This window comes from Rhinolophus hipposideros (assembly GCF_964194185.1).
Source record: "Rhinolophus hipposideros genome assembly, chromosome: 8".
NCBI classification, from domain to species: domain Eukaryota; kingdom Metazoa; phylum Chordata; class Mammalia; order Chiroptera; family Rhinolophidae; genus Rhinolophus; species Rhinolophus hipposideros.
Window position 1 is genome coordinate 57,901,438 of NC_138054.1, and position 25,366 is coordinate 57,926,803.

Below are 25,366 nucleotides of genomic sequence, written 5' to 3' on the forward strand. Positions count from 1 at the left end.
AGAGGAGTTCCAGGGCTCCCTTCAGAGCTGCAAATTATCTTGTACCTTGTTTTCTCCACTTAACATCAAATAGCAACATCTTGCTGATGAGATCATCACTTCTAACGGCTGCTCAGAACTCCATTGTGTGGATATGCCAGACCCCTTAATACTCGGCATTCATGATTTCTTAAGTTGGTCCCAGGTTTTTGCTCTTGTAAGTCCCACTTCAGAGACCCTCCCAGTATACTTGGTTTACTTTGATATTCTCAGATCTTCGGAATTCTTAGCTCTCCCTTCTCAGACATCTAGCAAATTCTGCTAGATGAATTGTGCTGGACCCCACTTTATCCTGTGCCCCCTTTGGCCTGGCACTCAAGGCCACTACACTCCTGAGTTCAGCCTCATTTCTGCCTTACATATCACAATGCCTCAAACATGACCTGAGCTCTGACCACATTAAACAGCAGTGTCCCCACACTTAACCACTGCCTGGCACATCTGCCCATCTCCAAATCCTCCAAGAACCAATTCAAATGTCCCCTCCTCCAGGAAGCCCTTCCTGATTCTCGTAGCTAGAAGTGATCCCTCTCTCCTCTGAATACAGATAGCACGTCCTTATCCCCTCCCTTATGGTACTGATGTGCCCACCTTGTTTACTGGTTACTTGAATCCACTTGTGTCCCCAGTATCTGTGTCTGTCTCTGTTCCCACGCCCCTGCAGACCAAGAGCTACTTGAGATCAGGGACTAATTCTGGTTTCTTTGTGTGGGCACACGGCATGGCACAGAGTGGACATGAATGAAGGAGGAGTTGGGGTCTGAGTTCTGGTCCAGCTGGCCACTGATGTGAACTGGGCAGGCCCTCCTCTTAGGGCATGGCTGCCTGTGGCCTAAAGTAGTTGAACATGGCTGTGGGGGGTTCTGTTGTGGTCACAGGACAGTTTGGCCCTGGGCTGATGTGCTAGCCTTGGTGTGGGGACAATCTCTCTCACGGGTAAAGATCACCAGGCACTCCCCCATTTCCCCTGGCCACACAGTCTCATTATAAGCACTTCAGGATTTATGACTGAGACCCACCCTAATCCTATCTAACATATGGTGTCCTGGCAGACAGGGAAGAACGGAGATTGTAAACATTGACTCAATCATTCATTCATTCATTCATTCACTCTTTCATTCAGCAAACTGCTACCAAGCTGCACTCTGGCAGGGTCCTGTGCCTGGCTCCGTGGACCCAGCATTGAATCAGACCCCAGGCTCAGTCCTAGAGGTACTTTCAATAAACAGTCAGCAATTTAGTGAGGTGGAGCTGGGACAGAGGGGAGTACAGGGGCTGACTACCAGAGAAGGGGCCTTAACCTTTCCTGATAGTCAGGGAAGGTTTCCTGGAGGAGGAGACTTAAACTGTATCTAAACGGAAGAGTGAGCCTTTGCTACAGTGAACAGAGAAGAGCAGGGCACTCCCAGGCAGCAGCTGCAGCCTGGGGAAGGGGAGAGACAGTTGTGCTCAGCCTCATTCTGGACGCTGCCTGCGTAGTCTAAAGATTAGGTGAACTGTGGAAAGGGAGGGATTACCCGTTCTTGTTTACATGATTAAAACCAGACAAATACTTCCTTTATCTGAAAGAATGAAAGGGCTTTAGGGAAAATTCCTTTTGGCAGCAAAGCAAAGCACTGAGCATCTCCTTAATTAATCTCTCACTCCCACTCCTCCCTCCTCTCTTCCCACCGTTATGAGAAGAGTAGCTCCAGGCTGACCTGCACTGATGGGCAGAGTCCAGGTCCAGGTGGGCAGGGGTGGGGAGGACCCAGAGGAGAGAGACCCTTAAGCCCCCTCCGCACAGCCTCCCTGAGAGGGAGTCAAGGCCTGGGCACTAACCCAGGATGGCCGCAGGGTAGCCCCTCTCAGGGAAAACTCTAACCATGGCCCCATTTTATAGATGGAGATCCTGAGGCCCAAAGATGGGGGAGTGACTCTTGCCTGTAGCCACGTAGGCAATAGGCAGAGCTAGGAATAGGACCCAGGTCACCAACTCCCAGCCCAGGTTTCTGATTCACTCACTCACTCACTCCCATTCATTAGTTCATTCAGCAAGTGTGCAGTAACCACCTGCTTGGTGGTGGCAACGAGAGCTCATGCTGGGCACTGGGGACCCACAGAGAAGTCAGACCTCTCCCTCTTCTCACATGTCCTCAGTCTGACGAGACAGACAGGTAAACAGATAGTGACAACCAAGGCCATGACAGAGATGAGGCTGGATGCTGCCCATGGGTAGTCTAATGATAAGAGGAGTGTGAAAGAGGGCCGTAGGAGCTCCAGATGGCCTCCTCACTCTGCGGAAGAGGGAGGTAGCCCAAAAGATTTCACCAAAGAGGTTTTAACCTAGTGGGTAGAAATTAGGCAAATGACAGAAGCTGATAAGAGATATCGAACAATGGAAACAGCACAGGGGAAAGTCTTAGAGATGTGAACGGGCTTGGCTGGTGACCTTTGGCATGGGAGAGCGAGCAGAGCACAAAGAGAGGCTAGAAGGGGCCATGAGCACTGGATGACCGGGAGGGATGCCTGTGCCTGTGCCTTCCCTGGAGCACTGTGGAGGTGCTGGGGAGAGCCAGGAGGGTGGTGAGAGTGGGGACGTTCAGGGTACCTGCCCCACCCACGGACCCTGCCCCACATCGCCCTCCCAGTCTGATGTCCGGCCTCGCCTCCCTGGATGCCAAGACCTCCAGCCGCCTGGGCGTACTCACTGTGGCATACTACCTGTGGACCACCTTCGTGGCAGTCATCGTGGGGATCATCATGGTCTCCATCATTCACCCGGGGGGCGCAGCCCAGAAGGAGACAACGGAGCAGAGTGGGAAGCCCATCATGAGCTCAGCTGACGCCCTGCTGGACCTCATACGGTAACCCTCACTACTGACACTCTGTTTGGGAACGCCATGGGCTGCCCCACATGTCTACCAGCGGGCAGGATTGGGTGTGGGGAGGAGGTGCTCAGAGTCTGCTCTTGATTACTCGTGGTAACAAAGGGGCAGCCACAGACGCCATTCTTACTCCCTTAGCCCCTGTGTTCCCATGGATGGGCTCACCATGCACTGTCGCCCCATCAATCTGGGAGCCCCTCAAGGGTCGAACCAGGACCTGCTCCTATGGGAGCCCAGCCCCAGCACACCACCTGGCAGAGTAGGTGACAGTGAGTGTTTACTGACTGACTGAGCCTGCTTGTGTGCACCCAGCCTCTCAGATGGAAGACCAGCAGTCACTGGTTCCCTCCACCTCCTTTGCCTTCTTGGTCCCCTTTTTACAGATGAGGGTATAAGGCTCAAAGAGATGATGCGACTTTTCCAGGGTCATCCAGCAGGTAGGTAGGTCATGGAGCCAGGATTCAACCCAGCCTGTCTGACTCCAAGGGCAGTGCTTTTTGCCCTGCAGAGTCCCTACCTGAGCCACGTGGGCTCTGCTATCCATGTTTCACAGACCTGAGTCCTCCTCCCAGGAAAGTGCTGTAGACCCTGCAATATGTCCACCTCTGAGTCCCCCTTCCCCAGACTCTCTACAGGCCACCCCCTCTCCTGTCTGGCTCCCTCACCAATGCTGGCCCTGCACCAGGACACTCAGACCTGGCCCTAATTCTAGAGGACAGAAAGGCCCATGAATACACAGAGACAACATGGGGTGGGGCGGTGAGGGGGGAACAAGGCGTTGGGGCTGGGGCAAGGAGCAGGGTCAGAGGAGGCCAAGCTGCTGCTGTAAAGGATGGGATGAGTGGGAGGGCAGGGAAGGCAGCGAGGGCAACAGCTGTGCTAAGGTCCTGAGTTGAGAGGGAATGTTGTGGGGAGAAATCCTAATCCATTCGACACGACTGGGGCACGAGGTGTGAGTGGGGAGTGGACAATCGCGAGAGAAGTTGGTGGGGCCAGACCATGAAGAGCATTGTGAACCAGGCCAAAAATTGCGTTTTATCCTAAAGGCCACACAGGAAATGGGTTTTAAACATGAGAGTGGCATGATCCAATTCAGAAGGCTCACTTTGGCTGCCAGAGTAGGAAAGGGGGACATGGTAGGAGGGGAAGACAGAGGCAGGGACTCGGCCAGGGTGGTGGCCATGGGCACGAGGGAAGCCAGCAGACTGAAGGGCTGCTCAAGAGGTGAAATCAGCAGCAGGCAGGCAACATGGAGGGGAGGGTGGAGAAGGTGGTGGTGGTGATGGCTTAAAGGTTTCTGGTCGGAGCCCCCTTGTGGATGGCAGTGTGGGGCCAGAACTGGTGCAGACATCCTGGGGGAGATGTCAGCTGATGGTTGGCTAGGGGATCTGAATCTTGCAGGAGAATCTGACCTCGAGAAGGATGGTGGGAAATCAGCAGGGTAGAGGTGTTGGGTAGGACTTGATGGCAGAGGGGTCTCCCAGCACCTTGTGGGTGCGGAGAGCAGGGCAGGGACAGAGCCTGGGGAAGCACCACATTGGAAACGGTTTATTGGGCTCAATAGGACCCCTCCCATCAAACTTGCTCTGTGGACTCCTTCTAGTCCCTCCCATTTTTTTTTTTTTGCCAATTCCGATATAAGAAATCTATTGTAGTCTAATATTAAAACTTCAGACTCATCCAGTTTAAATTGAATCTTGTCCTAGACTTTTGCATCTGTTCAAACTTGGAAACCTGGAGTAGAAAGAAGATCATAGCAGGTTTTTCTCTTTTTCTTACTCCACCTACTCCCCTGTTGCTAGCACCGAGGTTGGAGCAGTGGAGAGGAGAGGGAGTGAGCTAAAAGGTCCTCTTCCACTGGTGGTGGAGTGAGCTGGGGGAGGTACTCCCTGGTTGTATTTCTTCAGGGGTTCTTTTGTGGGTTCTTTGGAGCCCCTCCTGTTACTGGTGTTATTCCCCTGACTCGGGCTATCCATGCTCGATCTGGCTGCTTACAACGCCCTTCTCAGGCCTGACCTCTGGTCAGTTCCTCTGCTGGGATCAGCTCACACCCCTGGGTGATCCTCTTAGGCTTGGTCCCTTCTACAAGGTCCACATTGGCCCATGGGAAACACATATATTATTGCTGGAAGTGCAGGCCTTTCCCAGGGCCTTCGGACATGAGTCAGGCACCAGGCGCTACACTCCTCAAATCCTAAGGGACACAGCTAAGGCCTCTGAATAGTTCTCTTGGCTTAAAGTTGGGGAGCACTCCTATCCTCCCCTATCAGGATCAATGCCCACCACAGTACCCCACCACTCCCCGTCTCTCTCTCTCTCTCAAGAAACTCTTACCCTCTATATCAGTTACTTATTGCTGTGTAACAAGCCAAGATTTAGTGGTTTAAAATAACAACCACAAGTCTATAGGTCAGCTGGAAGGTTCTGTTGATTCAGACTGGGCTCAACTGAGCTCACTCATGTATTTGCAGGCAGCTTGTCACTCAACTGGGGGGCAGCTGATCTAAGCTGAGTTCATTCAGCTGTGCTCCTTGTGCTCTCATCCCCCAGCAGGCCAACCCGGATTTATTAAATGGTGGTGACAGGGCTAGCCTGGGCATATTCTTATGATGAAGGTAGAGGAACAAGAGAGAAAATAGAAACATGCAAATGTTTTTCCAAGTCTCTGCTTTTGTCAAGTGAGCTAACATCCTGTTGGCCAAAGCAACAGACCAAGCCCAGACTCAGGGTGGGAGGGGACCACAATGTTATAAGGCAAAGGGCTTTCATTAATGGGGCCATCAATGTAATTAATCTACCATTCCCTCCATTTTCTCTATTCTTTAGGTTCTCTTTTATCCTTGAGGTGTGTGATGAATTAAGGATCACAAAAATACTTGCAATTTTGTTCCCACTGTATGGTTCTCACGCACATAGAGACACAGAAAGAGAGACCCAGGCAGGGTTTGTTATATTTACACTTACTTGCCTGGTGGTTTTATTCAGTACCATGATGTTGAGAACTTTCTGTACTCTGACACTGTCAAATGTTATTTCCAGCCTGGAAACCTCTAACCTGCACTTCCGATTCTCATATACAGTTGTGTAAAGGCATCTCAAAATTAACACATCCAAAGCTAAACTGGTTTTTCCTCATAAATCTTTGCTCAGTCCTGCCCATCTTGGTCTGATGTCTCTCATGTCTTACATCTAATTCGTCGGCAAATTCTGGCAGATTTACCTTCAAAATAATATATCAAACCTTAACCCTTCTGTCACCTTCTGCCATTCCCATCATCGCCCAGACCACCATCACTTCCAACAAGGTCACCATTCTTTCTCTCTGCTTCCCCACAGTTTGTTCTCAACACAGAAGCCAGAAGGATCCTTTAAAAAAAGCCTGCCCACAACCCATTACAAGTTGTCAAAATCCAGTGTTCACTATGGCCTACTGGCCCTTCATGATCCCCCCCACCACACAGAGGTCAGCCTCCGCCCCCTCTCCACCTCTCTGTCCCCTCGCTCCAGCCACGCTGGGCTCCATGCCATTCCTCCAGATGTCGTTAAGGTCCTGAGCACCTTGTCCTCATCGCTGCCTCTGCCTACATGGTGCACATTGCTTTTTCGCTCACTTCACTTACACTTCTGCTCTGTGTCACCTCTTCAAAGGGGCCTCCCAGCCTCTGTCACTCTCTCCTCATCGCCTTTATTATGACGTGACATTATCATGTCTATGTATTTCTTTATTTCTCTGTTTCCCCTACTGGAACAAAATATGCTCCAGGAGGGCTAGTTCTTTAAAAACATGTTCCCTGCTGTATCCTGGAGCCTAGAACAGCACTGGGCAGAGAGGAAGAGCTAAGTGTTTGCTGAATGCATACATGGTGTCATGCAGGCATTCAGCTCCCGCTCCCCGCACGAGAACGCAGCATATGGTGAGGCCAAAAAGGAACACCCACAGAGCCATAGGTAGGGGAGTCATACCACTATGTTCTTGCTGGAGGCTGGGTTGGAGACACAGGAAGCAGGAGCTACATGATCCCCAAACTGCTGTCCGCTTCTCTGCCAATCAACCAACCCACCCCCTAGTGTAGCCACAGCAGTTATATTAGTGGCTAATGGCTAACAGCTGATGGCCACTAAGCCACAGCGGATGGCCATCTGATTACAGCTGATGGCCATCTACCACTGAGCCAGCACCTTTCACGTGAGGCCGAGAGCCTGGAAACTGCTCTCTGGGACTCTGTCCCTACACATGGGATGTAAGGGTCATCGGTGAAGTTAGGGTTTGAAGGCATGGGAGGAGCGGGACTGGTCCAGAGGGGCTGTGCTGAGCATGCGGCGCAGAAGCCGGGTGAGCCGTGGCCCACAGCCACCATGGGGGGCTGCAGAGCTGGTGAAGCAGGAGCGCGCTGAGGGCTCGGAGGCGAACCAGGAGGCCAGATGTCGTGGAAGCCAAGGGAAGAGGAATTTTGAAAAGCCTTACTTCTAAGATCCATTATTTCTAAGATTTGGTGACTATGATTCATCATTTCTTGGATTCTATGATTTGAAACAGCCTTTCCTCGTGGTGGAAGGAGTTGTTGGTTCTCGGGGAGCCCCGCCCTCCCACCACTGCTCAGGGGCTGAGGCTCTGGATCGAGCACACGTGTCAGAGTCAAATGTTCCAGGAGCAGCTCCTGCTCTCGGTTCCTTTTCGCGTGGTGAAAATTGATCCTTCTGGTTTGAGCCTTTTCCCCTAGTCACTCTCAACCCCGAAGCAAGTTGTTTTGCAAGGCTGGGTGGTTGGACAGCCTGTCATTGTTTCTTAGTCAGAGAACAGGGCTGCAGGGGGAGATACACGCTTCCTGGGACATGGCACCAGAATCTTGGAGACGTGAGATCTTGTCTCAGCTCTGCCAGTAAGTCAGTGTGTGGCTCTGGGCAGGCCAGTCCCACTCTGCAGGCCTCAGTTTCCCCAGTGGTTTTCAAGCTTCCTTCTAGCTTTGTGGTTCTGAAACACGAAGGATTCCAAATTAGCAAGGAGGCTACGGAGCATGAGCAAGAGCTTCTAGGAGATGAGGTTGGGAAGACAGTACAGAGCTCAACCTTGAAGTCCTTGATTCCAGGCTGAGGGGCTGGATGTTACGCTTTAGAAATAAGAAGCGGTGAGTTTGGGAAGGTAGGATTGGAGCTGGATGGAGTGGACAGGTTGTGGCTGGAGGCATGGGGATGCTCTACAAGGGGATGCAGTCACTTCCGTTCCATTCAGCCCACCTCTAATCAAAGCCATTGTGCTGGGAGCTGGAGGGTGGAGTGGAACAAATACAAGTCTCTCCATCTTGGACAGATAGACGAGAAGAGTGCAGTGGACAGCCCTTCTCTGAGGCCCTTTCTAGCTCTGACATTCAGACAGGCTGTGCAGACAAGGAGGGTACCAGAGACCCCCTCACTCTTTCTCTGGCCCAGAGCAGATGCTCATCAACTGTTGAAAACAAAACAAGAACATGATGACCAAGACAGAGAACTGGCAACTGACAAATGAAAAGGCAGAAAGATGTGGGGGCCCATTGAACAAGGAAATAAGGCCCACAGCACACCTCAAGAGGGGGAAAGGTATGCGTCCATCTTTCAAAGATGATTCCAGAGGATAGAACAGGCTGTGTCCCTGGATGACTCTCCAAGACATGAATTCATTTCCCAGGGCTCCAAGTGGGGGCTGCAGAAAACTTGACATCTGCTCTGAGAGCAGCTTCACAGAGAAAACCCAAATGGAACACTAATCTGAGCTTCTTTTTTTCCCCAATCTTATTAAAACACCAGAGAGATTAAGTAATGATTTGGCTCTATTTAAAGCTCCCAGTTACCCTCTCAGGGATTGGATGAAGCTCTTGGGATTTATGCTAGCAAAGGAACAATTCCCACCTTTGGGGCCTGGGTTGGGGACATGGAATTAGGGTGAGTTTGGAACGGTCACAGTGGGAACTTATAAATAGCAAATGAGGAGGTGGGGAGGGGGGTAGCAAATAGAAGTCTCTCCATCTTAGGACAGACAGATGAGAAGAGTGCACTGGACTGTGGCCGTACCCTGAGAGATGTGCAGAGGCCCAGGTCAGAGTATGTGTGTACTCGGTGGTCATGGCTATTAATGTCTCCCAGGCCCATCACGTCTTCATTTTATGTAACTGCCACCAGGAGCACAGGCTTCATGGAGCAGACAAAAAGCCTTCCCATGGGTGTTTAAAAGAAAAAGAGAATGTTGTATATCTTCTCATTTAATAATCCAAGGTATAATTCTTTATTAAAATCTGTAGGATAAGTTCATTGATAATTAGTATGTACATGTGTATTAGTCAGGAATTGCTTTTAGCTGCTAATTAAGAGAAACCTGAAGCAGCAGAGGCTTAAGGAAGGTAAAGGCTTGCGTTTTCTACCAAATAAGCAGAGGTGGACAGTTCGTGGTCATCAGGATTGTAGGCTCCCTCCACCTCTGTGCTTTACCGATCTTAGGGCTTGGCTTTTGTCATCAGTGTGCTTCACAGTTCAAAAGGTTGCTGACGCTCTAGCTATTATGTCCATGTTCCAGGCAAAGAGAAAAAAGGTGGAGGAAAGGACCAAGGGCTCCTAGCTGAGTAGGTGCCTTTTCAAGAGTTTTCTAGGAAACACTACCCAGTGACTCCCAGTTACAAATCATTGGCCACCCTTTTGGCAAGAAAGGAAACAGGATTTGGTGGCAGGGACCTGCTGGTCCTTGCATCTCAGGGCTTCTATTATTAATAGGAAGGAAGGAGGGAGAATGGAGACTGGGTAGGCAACTGGCATTCCCTGCCACAGCACACATTTTAAAGGAAGCTGCAAAGAAATGTACATACTAGGTATGATCCATTTGGTGTCTTATGACCTTACGAATGTCCTTAGATTCTGCTCAGGCTGATGTAGCCTTCCAAGCTTCATTAGAAAAACACCTTGTAAGTCACTCGCACCTCCTGGAGATATACCCAGGAGAGATTTTCAAACTATTACCAGTCGGTACAGGGTGGGTATCCTCCATTCTGGTCATGAGCACCCAAGGCGGGTGGAACGCGGCACTCTGGAAGACTGTGTGCCCAACCTGTGCTTCAGGTCTGCTTGATGTCAAAAGCCCTTGCAGACAGTTGCTATTCTGGTGGCAGAACGTTGCTTATCACTCATTGGGGGAAGAGCCTCCTTTGGGCTTCTGAGAGCTCGGCTCCTGACCCGACTTCTCTCCCTGATAATGAAGCTAAAATTAGTGGGAAAAGCCATGCCCATTCTCGCCCAGTTTTCTGCCCCAGTAGCTCATTCTAAGCCCTCTTCCTCTGGCCATGGGCTTACACTAAACCTATATTTTAGCAGCAGTGAAAAAAAGTGATAGTTTCTGCTTTCCAACAGTGGCTGCTAGAGAGTCAAGTTAAGAAATAATGCCCACTGGCATTCACATATATCACTCCATGTATGTGTGAGCTGAGTCTTGAAAGAAGAAAAGAGATTTGCCAAGAACGAGAATGAGGGGGAGGGGCGACCCAGGTAGGGGACACAGCGTGAGCATGAGGCCAGTTCAAGGAAGGGCAAGTACAGAAACAAGAATCTTTGTTAGCATCTCTGATTTAGAATAGGTTCCTGGACGCAGATTGTAAAGAAAAGATAAACCGCTTTTAAAATCCTCAGTATGAATTGCAAATTGTTTTGCAGAAAGCTTGCTGCCAGAACATGGGAGGGCGCCCATGTCACCTCAGTCCCTCGGCATTGTGTGTTGCCATTTTAAAAAGTGTTTACCAGCTTGATGGGTGACGTGTTTTTAATTTATTGATGAAGCAAACATTTTAAAACAGCTTTTGGGGTTGCTTACGTTTCTTCTCTTGCGAAATCAATTGCCTACTCATGATTTTCAATCATTTTTCTATTGGGCTATTAGTGTTTTGGGGGTTCATTTATTTATACAGCGAATTTCCTGAGTGCCTGTTAAGTGCCAGGCACTCTAGTAGGAGCTGGGGACACCGCAGTGAACAGCGTGGAGGTCTCCACCCTTAAGGAGCCCATGTTCCAGTGAGAGGAGACATACTGGAAACAGCGAGATAAGTACAAAACGCAAAAAAACGCTTTCTGGATTTAGGACCCTAACATCTTGTCATACAGTTTTCCCAGTTTATCATTTGCTTTATAATTTTATTTGTATTGTAATCTGTCTTTGCTTCTTCATTTTATTAGCGATTTTGGCACAATTTTAAGTTTACAGAAAAGTTGCAAAGATAGTACAGAATTCCCATAGCCCCTTGACCCAGCTTCCCCTGATGTTACCAACTTACATAACTAAGGTACATTTGTCAAACTAAGAAATTAAATTAGGACCACACTAGTGGACTGAATGACAGACCTTATTTGGATTTCACCAGTTTTTCCACTAATGTCTTTTTTTTCTGTCCTGGAATCCAATGCAGGATACCATGTTGCACTTAGGAACTTCTTAATTTAAATGTAGTATCATCTATTAATTTTTTAGTGCTCATTTTGTTCTTAGAGAGTCCTTCCATATCCTGAGAGCTGACAAAATGTTAATCTATATTTTCTTCTACCTTTTTATGGTTTCATTTTTAAAATTACTTATTTCTTTAAACCATCTGGAATTTATTTTGATGCAAAGTGCAAATAAGGCTCTAACTCATTTTTCTGAATAGTTGGTCAGCAGTCCAGTTTTCCATAAAGAATTCTTCCTTTCTTCACTGATTTGTGAAGCAAACTTTTGTCTAATATGAAATATCTAGATGGCCTAGGTTCTGTTTCCAGGCTACAAGTTCCATACTATTGGTTTTTGTATGGACCGCTGTGTCCATATCTCCCGTTTTTTTACAGTTACATCTTTATAGTATGTTTTTGTATCTGGTAGGACAAGACACCCTCCTCCTTTATTTAGCTTCATGAAAATAATATTAGTAAAAATAATGATTCCACTTATGTACCAGGTCCATTGCTGGGTACCACAGATAAGATATGAATGACCAAGTCCCACCTTCCAAGAGGTCAGTCTGTGGGGGAGACAGACCCGTGAGCCAGTGTCACAATGCAGCAGGCTGGAGCGTAGGTGACCCCCAGGGAAGGGCCATGGAGTTGGAATAGGAGCCTCTGATTGGAATAGGAGTTAGAGAAGCAGGAAGGGCATTCCAGGCAGAAGGAAGAGCGTGGACAGAGGCCTAGAGCTGGAGAGTATGCAGCATATTTAGGGGACTGCATGCAGTTGGTGTTGGAGCTTTAAGTACTGGGGGTAGGAGTGGCTGGTGGTGGGAGGAGGTGAGACTGCAGAGGGAGCTTGGGTTGGGTCATAGAGGGCCTTGATTGCCAAGTGAGGTGTTCAGATGATCCCAAGGACACTCCTGTCTTGGGCTCTAGAATTGTTCAATTCCTCTCTTCCAGGAACATGTTCCCGGCCAACCTGGTGGAAGCCACATTCAAACAGGTGAGTGGGTCACTGGACAATAGAGAGGTGGCAGACAGGGCCAGCCTGAGCCCAGCTGGGAAGTGACAGGTTTACTCAGCAAGTCCCCCTGTCCTGGGGGGCAGGATGCCAGAGGGGAGAGAAGGAGGGGCAACCTAGATCCTTAGAGCTTCGCTCTCTTGGCCACCATCCTGCCCTGGGTTCTAGCTTTGCACAAAGAAAAACTGTGAGGGTAGAACACCATTTTCCCGAGTGCTGTTCTGCTCTAGGTTTACACAGGGCTTACACACTCACAGTCTCAGTCTTCACAAAAACCTGCCCTCAAGTAGGGTTAGACCCTCTCCTGGATGAGGAAACTGAGGCTCAGAGGATTAAAGGATTTGCTCAAAGTTACACCACAAGTAAACCATCTCCTAGTAGGTAAACCCAGACTTGTCTGCTTGTAGGCCTGTTTTCTCTTTAAAATAATAATAATAATCTTTTACCCCCTAATAAGAATAGTAGTAATGTTCACTATAAAATATTAGGAAAATACTAACACATATAAAACAGAAAATAAAAATCATCTCTAGTTCTAGCACCTAGCAATAGTCAGTATGCTTCTAGTCTTTTTTTCTCTGCATGTTTTAAAAACTAAAAGTAGGATCATAGTGCATGTGTAGTGTACATCTTGCTTTTCTTTCCAACTGCCATGATAGCATGAGCGTTTTCTCCCGTTATTAAGTGTTTTCTTTAAAATATAATATCTGTGATGATAAGCCAAATATTTGGGCTGTAATTTATTTACCCATCCCCTTTAGGTGGTGCTTTTTGTGGTTTTCAAAGTTTTGTCCTTTTAGAAATTATGGTAAACATCCTCATACACCAATCTCTGTCTGCACTTCTAATAATTTCTAATTATTTTCTCCATCTAAAATGTCGGCTGTTTAGTTTACTCAATCCGACAAGCATTTTCTGACCCCCTTCTCTGTGCTGGGTCCTGCATTGTGCCTGGGGATTCAAAAGAGGTGGCTGAGGGTTGGAGAGGAAGCTCCAAAATAAGGCGCTATGAAACCTTGAGCGAATCACTCTATCTTTCCGAACCTTCTGGGCCTTTAACTATGAAACGAGCCAGAGAGTGTCAGTCTCTGAATGCTGGCCTAGGAAGTTTGGATTTTCTTCCAGCAGTGATGGGAAATTACTAAAGGTGTGAGAAAGAAAGAGAAAACTTCATAACTAGGAAGACCTGGAATGGTCTTTTGGCAAACTCCTACCCATCCTTCAAGACCCAAATCAAATGTCCCCTTCCTTGTTGAAGCTGTCTTACTCTCAGGAAGAGTAAATCACCAAGGCTCTCAGAGCAGAATTCATGTCTGGTTCATTTTTGTATCTCCAACCCAGTACAGAGAGTTCAATATTGGAATGATGATGGTGGTGGTGGTGGTGGTGGTGGTGCTTATAATAGCAATAATGGTTACATAAGGCTTACCCTGTGTCAGGCACTGTTGTAGGCACTTTGCATATACAGGCATATTGCGGAGATAGTACAGTTATGGTTCCAGACCACCATAATAAAACTAGTGTCGCAATAAAGTGAGTTGGAATCTTTTTGCTGGTAGAGGGACTTGCCTTCCATGTGTGGAAAATCCCAACACCTGTGACATGCAATAAAGCGAGGTATGCCTGTATTGTCTCATTTAATCTGATGAGGTAGATACTATTGTGACCCGCATTTTACAGATGAGAAAAGAGAAGCACAGAGGAACTTTAGGTCTCATATATTTCCTAGTGGTTCCTCCCTGCTCCCCAGAAGGCTTACCTTATTGGTGTTGGGAGGATAGGAGATACCTTTGTTTGGGTTCCTCGTACTTGAGGAATGAGAGGGAAACACCCAAGGATGACCTAGGCAGAGGAGGAAAGACAGGTGGCTCAGTGGTTCAATTCTTCCCTGCTAGGACCTCATCTCACCAAGAAAGATTGGGGCAAGCTGAGTTTTTCAAATAGAAGTTCCAAGTTTCTATAGTGGAAGACAGGGCTGGCTGGCTGTTAGGAGGATGGATAATAAATGGTTGGAAGGGATAGATGGGTGAATGGAGAGTTATCCGGATAGATAATTCGGATAAAAGATGGACTGATGGTTAGAGAGGGACCCAGATGGGTGTAATGATGCTTTAGGAGGAAGAAGAGGGAAGAAGGAATAGAGAGAGGCATGGCTGGGTAGTGTGTAGATGGGTGAAGGAATCAGTTTTCTTTTTGGTAAAATATTGATAATAATCCCTGTCCTGCCTACCTCACAGGGTTATTGTCAATCAAATAGTTTATGAGTGGATACAAATGCACATCCACGGTGTTATTGTTTTTTGTGTTGTTGATATTATAACAACATTGGCCCTGACTCCTTCCTGGTTGGGGTGTCGCCCACCAGTACCGCACCAAGACGACGCCCATTGTCAAGTCCCCCAAGGTGGCCTCAGAGGAGGCCCCTTCTCGGCGGATCCTCATCTACGAGGTCCAAGAAGAGAATGGCTCTCGTGTTCAGAACTTCGCCTTGGACTTGACCCCATCACCCGAGGTCATTTACAAGTCAGAGCCAGGCACCAGCGATGGAATGAACGTGCTGGGCATCGTCATGTTCTCTGCCACCATGGGTATGTGCTGTCCACCCCACCCCACAGTGCCAGAGAGCCAGTCCCTGCTTGTGCCTACCCGACCCTGTACCTGTCTCCCTGCACCCAGCAACCTGAATAACCTGGAGTCCCTATTTGTCCAGGTGGGTCCTTCCTTTCCCATCTAGTGGAGTGGCACCAGTCCCCATCGCATTACTGAGAGATGTCTCCAGACCTCCCCCCAGTTGGAGCCAGGGTTCCTCACTGAGGATTCCTCATCCCTGGATGCTAGTTTGTCATCAGGACTGTGGACTTTCCCTCAAAGAAGACCATGCCTCTGGCCCCTCCCAGCAGCCTGTTCCTGAACTTTTTACTGAGGTCTGAGAATACTAGGGAACAGGAGGTAGGAGTGTTTATAATAAAGAACAGGAAAAATCTAAAAATTATCAGTCATCACTGTTTATTTAAAGTTCTTCCCCCCACCATCCCCAACCACAAGGGCTTCTCACTGGCTACCTCTCTCCTCAGACCTGTCTGTGCTTTTCTTGGGGCCCATAGTTGTTCTCCTTGACCACACCCTCCCCTTTGTTACTCTTCTCTGGGTCCCCAAGGCTCCCAGTCACACACTACTTATCATGAAGCTGATGAAACTTAACTTGCACAGACCCCTCCTGAGGCCCGTGTTTTTTTTTTTTAATTTGGTATTAATTTTCTTAAAGACAGCCCCTTTTTCTTAAGCTTCAGATCCTATAAAAGCTATGGATATGTCTCTGCCCCACCCCCTACCCCACTCCCCAGACACACACACACACACACACACACACACACACACACAAAACACTTCCTCCTTGTGGATACCTCCTAACCCATCCAGAACAATCTAGCTTGTCCTTCTAGGTCATGCTAGGGGTCATTATGAGTCTTATGATAAAGTTGGCATCAACCTTCTTCATCACCCCAAGGCAAGGTCCTGAGAGGTTCTCTCCTGCTTCCCTGACTTCTCCACAGGGTTTTCTTCTCAAGTAAAAAGGCCCACCATCCTCTGGTTGCTCGTGCAAGAAATCTGGGGGTCATTTTCTACCTCGGCCTCTGCCTCAGCCCACATCCAAATCCTGTCAGGTCGCCTCTGAAATCGCTCTCCAATCCCCGCACTTCCCTCTGCCCAGTGCCACCACCCTGCTTCAAAGCCATATCATCTCACCTGTTATTGCGGGGTCTCTGGTCCCGCTCCCCACACCAGAACACAGGATATGGAGAGGCCAAAAAGGAACACCCACGGAGCCATAGATAGGGGAGTCATACTACTATATTCTTGCTGGCGGCTGGTCGAGACACAAAAGTAAACATCCACCATGTGTACCCTCACGAGGGGTCTTATCTGCACCTTAGTCTCGCTGGCAGCCGGGCAAGACACAGGAAGCAGGATCCACACGATCCGCAATCCGCCATCCCTGTTTGCTAACCCCATTTGCTAGCGCAATCCGCCATCTGCTCTGCTTGCCAACCTGCCAACCAACCAACCAACCAACCAACCAACCAACCAACCAACCAACCAACTCACCCCACTTACTAGCTGCAATCTACAATCCGCTTCTCTGCCAACCAACCAACCAATCCCTTGCTAACTGCAATCTGCTCTTGCTAGCAGTTATATTAGTGGCCAATGGCTAACTGGGTACAGCTGACGGCCATCTACTACCCGAGCCAGCACTTTTCCACGTGAGGTTGAAAGCCTGGAAACTGCTCTCTGGGACTCTGTCCCCACACCTGGTTTCAGCAAGAGCTGCCTAAAGAGTACCCTGTCCTGGTGTGTCCTCCTCATGGGTCACAAAGTCGCTGCTTAAAGCCTTCAGTGGCTCCACCGCACTTGGAAAGGGGCCCAAACACTGTACACCTCTTGCAGAGCTCTGTGTGATTTGGCCCAGCCTGCCTCCCGGCTTCTCTCGGTCCTGCTCACTTACCCCAGCCACACTGCCTTTGGGCTCCTGGAAGACGCCTCCCTGAGGACTTTCCCACTTCCTGCCCTTTTCTCTCCCCTGAACCTTTCTCATCCTTGAGAGTGGGACTTGGGGGGTCTCTGTATAAACATCCCATTCTCAGGTAAGTCTTCCCAATCCCCAGACTGGTCAGTGTCCTGTGTTACTCCTTAAACTTTTGAGCCTACTGCAGTTATGTAACTGTTCATGTGTAAGTGTTTAATGTCTGCCCAGCAATTGGTGTAAGCGCCATGCAGGCAGAGCCAGTCCTGGCTTGTTCTCCATTTAGCCCCACATCCCACCACAGTGACTAGCGGGAGTGGCACTCCCGCTAGTAAAATCTGTTGGAGTGGTCAATCAGTAACATCTGTTGGAGAGACGAGTAAATGGGTGGATGGATGAATGGGCAATGATGGATAATGGGGCTTTTATCATCTTGACCAAAATGCAAGGCATGCAGAGGGGCCAGGACCTCAGTACCCAAGTGTATGACAAGATGGTGTTCATTCATTCATCCAATGGTTATTGTTGAGCACCTACCAGCTGAGATATAGTTCTTGCCCTCATGGAAGCAACCTTCTGTTGGAGGAGATAGAAAAAAAAAGAAAAATATAACTGGAAAATAAGTTACAAGTTGTAATAGGTGATATGAAGGGAACAGAAAGGGATGAAACAGACATGAAAAAAATTGAGAATTTGCCAAGGGGAGAGGGGATGGGTGCTCAAGCCATGTGCCGAGCTGGGTGGCCATGTTTCAGGCATGGAGAAGCACATGGGCAAAGGTCCTGGGGCAGTGAAGAGCCTGACGCAGTCTAGAAATGTGAAGAAGGCCAGTGATGCTGAGGAATAGTGAGGAAGGGAAGAACAGGGCCAGACGGAGGTGGGAGGTATAGATAGGGTCTGATCAAGTGGCGCCTGGGGCAGTGGGGAGCTTGGTTACGGTCTAAATGCTTGGGAAAGCTGGAAGGGATGTTTGGCCGGGAGCATTTTTATCTTAAGAAGATGACACTTGCTGCTGTGTGGAGAATGGATTAGAGAGGAGGAAGAGATGAGAGCCATATTGTGAGGTCACTGCCCTGGCCCAGGGTGGGAGGCTGATGAGAAAGTGAGGAGAGAGTGGAGGGGAAGCATGGGTGCCTCAGAGGCTGCTGGGAAGTCAGCCAACGGCAAGATCCCTGACCAGAGGGTGTCAGCATGTACAGGCATCACTCATGCCTTCCCCTCTGTGCAATCTGTTATTTGCTCATGTGTCCCTGCCTCCACAGGCATCATGCTGGGCCGCATGGGTGACAGTGGAGCCCCCCTGGTCAGCTTCTGCCAGTGCCTCAATGAGTCTGTCATGAAGATCGTGGCAGTAGCTGTGTGGTAAGACTCATCGGAGTTGGGATGTCCTCTTCTACTCCGCTCCACCCTCTTCTAGCCCTGCCCTGGGTGAATGGAGGGGCTCCATGCTCCCATCCTCTGCTCTCCTAGGAGTGAGCAAAAAGTTGCACAGGAGGCTGAGCCCTGGTCTGGGGCCTCCAGAGCTACATGTGCTCCCCTGGATAGCCCAGCCGTGACCAAGCCTAGTTCCAGCCCTGGGCCTGCCACTTCTGGCCCAGTCAGGCCCACTGGAAGGGAGCTAAGAGCTAAGCCTGGCCCTGCTCTCCTGGCCCAGTTTCCCCATCACATGAAGCTCATCAGCTCAGCTTTTGGAGAAAGGAAACTGGAACTGAGAACCAGCTGCCCCTCCTTGGTTCAGAGCTCAGACCTTAGGAATCTTCTAGTCCAACCTTGCACAGTTCAGATGGGGAAATGTAGAGGCCTGCCCACGGTCATGCAAGGAGGTTGTGGCATTGCCGGGCCGAGTGTGGGCTTGCTGAGGGCAGGGGTTCTCCTCAGAGGACTCGATGGGAAGGCAGAGGCCAAGAAGTTGTGAGGGCTGGGCTGGCTGATGGCGATGGCCTTAATGATGCCATGTGCTGGGTGCCTTGGTGCACAGTCTCATTTGTCCTCACAGGAGCCGCAGCAGTCTGAGGGGGGTCAGGCCAGGCAGCGATGCAGTGCAGGGCTGCCTGGGCCCCTCGCCTGGCTAGTGCTGGAGCCAGCTGCCCTGCTCCCCCCCCAGGTACTTCCCCTTTGGCATTGTTTTCCTCATCGCTGGCAAGATCCTGGAGATGGATGACCCCACGGCTGTTGGAAAGAAGCTGGGCTACTACGCGGTCACGGTGGTGTGCGGGCTCGTGATTCATGGCCTCATCATCCTGCCCTCGCTCTACTTCTTCATCACCAAAAAGAACCCCATCGTCTTCATCCGAGGCACCCTCCAGGCCCTGCTCATCGCACTGGCCACCTCCTCCAGGTAGCCCTGGGCAGCAGAAAGGACGGGGGGTGTGGTGGTGGCTGAACTCCGTCCATCTGTCTAGCTGTCATGTGTCCATAGCCATAGAACCACGGAAGTGTCAGTACAGCCCGCTTCACCCACTTGGAAGTAGCGATAGCAATGAGACCAATTTTAGAAATGTAGTGCTGGAGCCTCCACCTGCCCAAATGGCAGAAAGCCTTTACCAGGCCTTGCCCTCCCCTGACTGCCCACATCCCTCAGGTTTACTCAGTCCACATGGTGGTTACTTTCCACACGTCAGGGGCAGGGAGAGCTAAGGAGTGATGAATCTGTAATTGCTGTGGCCTTTGGCTGCCACATGGTACTTCTGTTGATGTCAGGCCCTGCGCTTTTTAGGACTCTGCCTGTCTATTGTTGCTGGAACATCTTGGCTGAATGCCCCATCATCTTGGGAGTGTCGCTAGTCCATGGGGATTTGAATCATGGGTCCGTTGCCCACTAGCTGTGTGGCTGTCACTTGACAAGTCACTTCACCTCCCTGGGCATCAAGTTCCTCATGTACAGACTGGAGATCACTGTAGCCTCTGCCTCGAAGTGTTGCTGTGGGATTAATGGAGATAACCCACCAAGGGCAAGAAGGCTGGTCTGGGCTGCATGAAGTAGCACCTGCCTGCAAGGATCCCAGACTGTAGCTGAGAGCAGAAGAGCCCAGGGAGTTAGATTCATGTGAACCTGGCTGTCAATCAAGGAGGAGGAAGTTAGAACACCTAAACCTGTGAAGAAAAGATGGTTGTCCCCCCAAAGAGTGGTCAAGCTCCACATGGAGGAAGTTGCCTGAGCTGAAGCCCACATTTCCCTGCTGCCAAAGCCTGGCTCCTCCCTCCAGCCTTTACTGCCTTCTCTTCTCTGGACCTCAGATTCCCAACCTGTAAAATGGGAATGAGGGCCACCACAGACATTCCCTGACAGCCACATGACCCCACCCTTGACAGCAGAAACACCTCAAGCAGCAATCAGGAAGAGCAGAGCCCCAGGGAGGAAAACCCCAGAAGCCTTGTCCAGGAACATCCACTCATGGTGGAACCAGAAGATGAAGAGGGAAAATGAAGGCCCAGCCGCTGCCGGCAACCATGCCATCGGCCAAGCCCTGCCAGAGCCAGCAGTGCTCAGCTTGGCAGGAACCACAGCCTCAGGCTCAGCACACCTGGGCTCATAGGAGGCTCTGGCAAGTGGAAGTGGGGTTCCCCAGTAGAGACCTATGGGAGAGGAAGGGCTCTGGGACCACACCAACCTGAGTTTCGGTCCCAGCATTGCCACTGGAAACTCTAGTAACAAACACAGTAATACCGTGTTTCCCCGAAAATAAGACCTAGCGGGACCATCAGCTCTCATGCGTCTTTTGGAGCAAAAATTAGTATAAGACCCGGTCTTATTTTACTATAAGACTGGGCCTATAATATAATATAATATAATATAATATAATATAATATAATACAATACAATACAATACAACATAATATAAATACCGGGTCTTATATTACTTTTGCTCCAAAAAGACACATTAGAGCTGATGGTCCAGCTAGGTCTTATTTTCAGGGAAACATGGAGCAGCAGCTACCACCGCTTGAGTACTTGTGATGAGTCAGACACTGTTCTAAGAGCTTAGCCATTGAATCCTCCTATGTAATAGCTCTGTAATCTGGATATCGTTTGGGACAAGGAAAGTGAGGCATACACAGGTTAAGGAAGCCTGCCAGGACCACTTGGCTAGTACATAGGAGGCTAGACTCTGAGCCCCAGGAGTCTGGCCCCAGAGCCCTGCTGTTAATCATTCACCTACGCTTGGCACAGCTGTGTGACTTTGAGTCAGTCCCTCTTCCCCTCTGAGCTTCAGCGTCTTCATCTGTAAAATGGACTCAAAACCCCTCCCCCTCAGGAAGCTGTGTGGATGAAACAAGAGTGTGTGGAAAGCACTGTACATTGACAGGTACTCTGCCAGTGTAACTCCCTTCCCAACCTGTGTGTATGGTGTGTGTTGTGGGGGTGGGGATGGTTAGCTCTGAGGCCCTGGGCTCAGACAGGTCTGGCTTGGCCGCTATCGCACACTCCCAAATGGTGCCCTTCGCAACCATTTCAAAGCCCCTTCCTTCAGCCTGTTCTATCCCCGGCAATGGGCTGGCTGCCCAGGGTAGAGTGAGCTTCCCATTACTGGCAGGAGGGCAACACAGAGGCCCTGACCATCCTGGAGGAGGGTGGTGGACAGATACCTCTCTGCCCACAGCTCAGCCACACTGCCCATCACCTTCAAGTGCCTGCTGGAGAACAACCACATCGACCGGCGCATCGCCCGCTTTGTGCTGCCTGTGGGGGCCACCATCAACATGGACGGCACTGCACTCTACGAGGCTGTGGCCGCCATCTTCATCGCCCAGGTCAACAACTATGAGCTGGACTTCGGCCAGATCATCACTATAAGGTGCACTCCTGACCCCCCACATCCAGTGTGGATCGGGGTGGGGAGTGGGCCCTGGAAGGGCCTTCACGATTCTAGAGCTCCCAGACCTAAGAGAGTCTCTGAAGCCCAGGGAGGGTGAGGGTCTCATTCCAGGCCACACAGCAAGTCTGGGAGGTGACCTGGCCTCTGTGACTCGCAGTACAGGGCTCCTTCCATAGCGCTGCCCTACAGAAGGGTAAGCTCCAAGCAGGCTGGGAAATTGAAGCCCAGAGGAAGGCCTGCAGTCTGGACATGCAGGACAGGGAGGGCACTGCAGATAGGCACAGAGCGAACAAAGGCCAAGGGCAGGACTTGGGGACAATGGAGGGGCCACTGGTATGGCTGGATCTGAAGGGTGTTGAGGTGAGCACAGAGGCTGAAAGGAAGGTCTCTGCCAGCCCGAGGGCACCAGTCTGACCCTGGGGACCGGGCCCCAGAGGGAGGCTGCGGGGAGCTGTGCAGGTGGACCATCAGAATCTCGGGTCAGCTTCCTGGAAACCTACAGAAGCAGCGGCTCCAGACACTGGGTTTTCCACAAACTGCTCGGGAGGTTCTGCTGAGGCCAGGGATGGGGGCCCATGGGGCTACAGGAGCTGGAGCAGAAACTCCCTCCCCTATCCTGGAGAACTCCCTGATGTGCCTTCCCTAACAACCCCTGCCCCATATGGCTGTCTCCAGGGGCCCTGGCATTCTGGCCTCCTCCCTGGAGCCAGGGTCCCAACAACTCACCCTGCCCCTTCTGCTTCTCCTCTTCGTCTCCCCACCCCCTCCTGCAGCATCACAGCCACGGCAGCCAGCATCGGGGCAGCTGGCATCCCCCAGGCCGGGCTCGTCACCATGGTCATCGTGCTCACCTCTGTGGGATTGCCCACAGATGACATCACCATCATCATCGCTGTCGACTGGGCTCTGTGAGTGGGGTTCGCCCCGACCCCTGGGCCACGGGCGTACGTGGTTGGCCAGGGAATTGCCATGATTTGGCACAGGAGGGGTGCCTTATGCATCGACACTGCCCTGGCTGCATAATTTGTGGCGCCAATTTTCAAAAATGAAAATGTGGGGTCCCTTGTTTTAAAGTTATAAATAATTTCAAGGTGAGCGCAGAGCATTAAACCAAGCCTGGGGCCCTTCTAATACACGCCCTGTGTGACGGCACGGTCACAGAGCCATGAAGCTGGCCCTGCATCAACCTGCTTCAACATCGCCAAGGGGGTGGTGGGCTTGACAGGACCAGGAACGCGCCTCGCTGTGGTCTCGTTTTGGCAGCCAGTCGCCACTGCTCAGCCCTCTCCCAGCTCCCCTTGCAAAAGCCCGCCACTCACCGCCCACCTTGGCTCACCAGGGACCGCTTCCGCACCATGATTAACGTGCTGGGTGACGCACTGGCCGCGGGGATCATGGCCCACGTCTGCCGGAAGGACTTTGCTCAGGACACGGGCACCGAGGTAAGAGCGGTTCCTCCTTCCCAACCTGGCTGCCCAAAGACCCCTGGCAGATGTGGCCAGGATGGGGTGGGCACCAAATTTTCCACCCACCAGCCGGGCAGCTTTCAGCCATTCCCTCCATGCCTCCGGGCCTCAGTCTCCCAAGCTGGCATCAGGGTGACTAACTCCTCTAACAGCTAGTTGTTGAGCACTCATCACGGCTGGCACTGCTCTAGACACAGGAGGAGCACTGGTGAACAAAGGAAGGTAAACTGCCCTTGGGAAGCTGTGCTCTAGTGCAGGGGTGGTGCTGGTCCTGCCAACAGCAATGTGAAAGTTTACCATCTGCACCGGGCTTCGTGGTCTTCAAGGCTCCTTCAATAACCGCAAAAAGCAGGCTACTCCACCCAGGCAGGGGAGCTACCAGTTCCCCCACTGAACCCTGTGGTTGGGTCCCCTCCTCTATTAAGATAGCCCCAGAAGGAGGAAGGACAGCTTGGAACGGGAGCCCAGAGAATCCCTGTGACCTACCAAGCTCCCACAGCACATGGAGGAAAACTGATCTCGTGGTTCCCAGCCCTTTGCTTGTTCAGTCGTCCCCCGTGTCTCCCCTCCATCCCTCCTGCTGCTACCAAGACCTGTTTCCCTCCCCAGAAACTGCCGCCCTGCGAAACCAAGCCAGTGAGCCTCCAGGAGATTGTGGCGACTCAGCAGAATGGCTGCGTGAAGAGCGTGGCTGAGGCCTCGGAGCTGACCCTGGGCCCCGCCTGTCCCCACCATGTCCCCGTCCAGGTGGAGCAGGATGAGGAGCCAGCTGCTGCCAGCCTGGACCACTGCACTATTGAGATCAGTGAGCTGGAGACCAATGTCTGAGCCTGCAAAGCTGCAGAGGCCAGGGGAGGTCTTCAGGGTTGGGGCCAAGGGTAACCTCAACTTACTATTTTCCTGAGCAACTGACAGGGGCCAGCGTCACAATCATCCCATCCTTGAGAACCAGAATTAGCTCCACTTGACAGAAAATGAGTCTCCAAAAGGGAACTTCAGTCTGAAGTGATCGGAAGCATAGGCCAGCCCCAGCTGAGACATTTCCACTGTGTTGGCCGGTGAGGACATCAGGCAGGGGTCCTCACTTCCTGGAAGACAGAGCTGAGACTGACAACACTTGTCCCATGTCTCAGAGCAAGTAATGTCAGGGCCAGGGCTCTAACTCAAGCTTTCAAGCCCCGGCCACTCCCTCCCAATGGACAGGGGCACCTGCTGGGCCAGACGCCAAAAGAGGCTCTGCTCCTCTCCAGGTGGTCTTGGCCTTCCAAGGTCACTCAGAGCTCCCACTGCTTTCAATGTATGAAGACATAACAACAGTGTCCTGGTTCTGCCCCTGCTCCACTGTGTCCCAGCCCAGGCCAGCCCTCCACCCCACCCCATAACACGTGGCCTCAAAGAGCTCTCCCCAAGGACAGGCCCAGCCCAAGGCCAAGGCCTGCTGCCTCGCACGTGCCACAGACTCTTGTCCCACTAGTCTCTTGCTCAGCTGATGTGGAGATGGGGATATCTTCGATTTTATATTCCTTTCTGTGTTTGCAAATTCAGTGATAGCTAAATAAAGGTATTTTGTTTTTTCAAGTCTTGGGGGCTTAGTGAGCATATTCTGGCCAGCACTTCTTTATTGGGCTAGTACAGGCTGTCACAGTGCAGACCGGTCTGTCTGGGCAGCCAGAGTATGGACGGGCCTGTCTAGGCAGCCGGGATGTAAACAGGCTTGTCCATGTAGCGAGAGTGTCGAGAGGTCTGTCTGGACTGTCAGAGTGCAGATGAGCCTGTCCTGGTGGCTGGCGTGAAGAAAGGCCTGTCTGAGCTGTCACATGGAGGGCACAGAGTACAAACTGGCCTGCCCAGGGACTCGTCTTGACAGCCATAGTGTGGAAAAACCACTTTGCCCCTAGCCTGGGCTGTGTTCTGCAGGCAGGTTCCTGAGATTAGTCCCCACAAAAGGAACACATTTCCTCGGTCACCTGGCTCTCTTTGGTGAATGCTTTGCTTTAAGAGGGGACATGCACAAGGACATTTCCAGACTGTCTCCCTCATTCTCCTCGGCCCCAGGGTGCCTCCAGGAGGCCCACAGGGGAAAGAGGCGAACCCTGGCCACATAGCTTATTCTGGATGCACTTTGGGGTAAAGATACAGGTCCAGGGTCTTGCACTATGAAGCCGTGAAGACACTGAAGCTGGGGCAGGGAAGACACGGAAGCCCTC

At 50.9% G+C, this 25,366-nt stretch overlaps 1 protein-coding gene across 1 annotated transcript in view; it reads left to right on the forward strand.

Moving 5' to 3' along the window:
* The window catches only part of SLC1A7 (solute carrier family 1 member 7), a gene marked incomplete at its 5' end in the record, with an annotated part of 47,014 nt that extends 22,279 nt beyond the window's left edge, over positions 1-24,735 (forward strand). The window contains 9 exons of the mRNA XM_081056790.1: positions 2,670-2,885; positions 12,291-12,333; positions 14,717-14,939; positions 18,139-18,238; positions 18,981-19,214; positions 21,478-21,672; positions 22,467-22,601; positions 23,033-23,135; positions 23,769-24,735. Of these exons, the coding sequence (XP_080912916.1) occupies positions 2,670-2,885; positions 12,291-12,333; positions 14,717-14,939; positions 18,139-18,238; positions 18,981-19,214; positions 21,478-21,672; positions 22,467-22,601; positions 23,033-23,135; positions 23,769-23,987 (1,468 nt within the window). The 3' untranslated portion in view covers positions 23,988-24,735. The remainder of the gene's footprint in view (positions 1-2,669; positions 2,886-12,290; positions 12,334-14,716; positions 14,940-18,138; positions 18,239-18,980; positions 19,215-21,477; positions 21,673-22,466; positions 22,602-23,032; positions 23,136-23,768) is intronic.
* Positions 24,736-25,366: the final 631 nt, after the last annotated feature.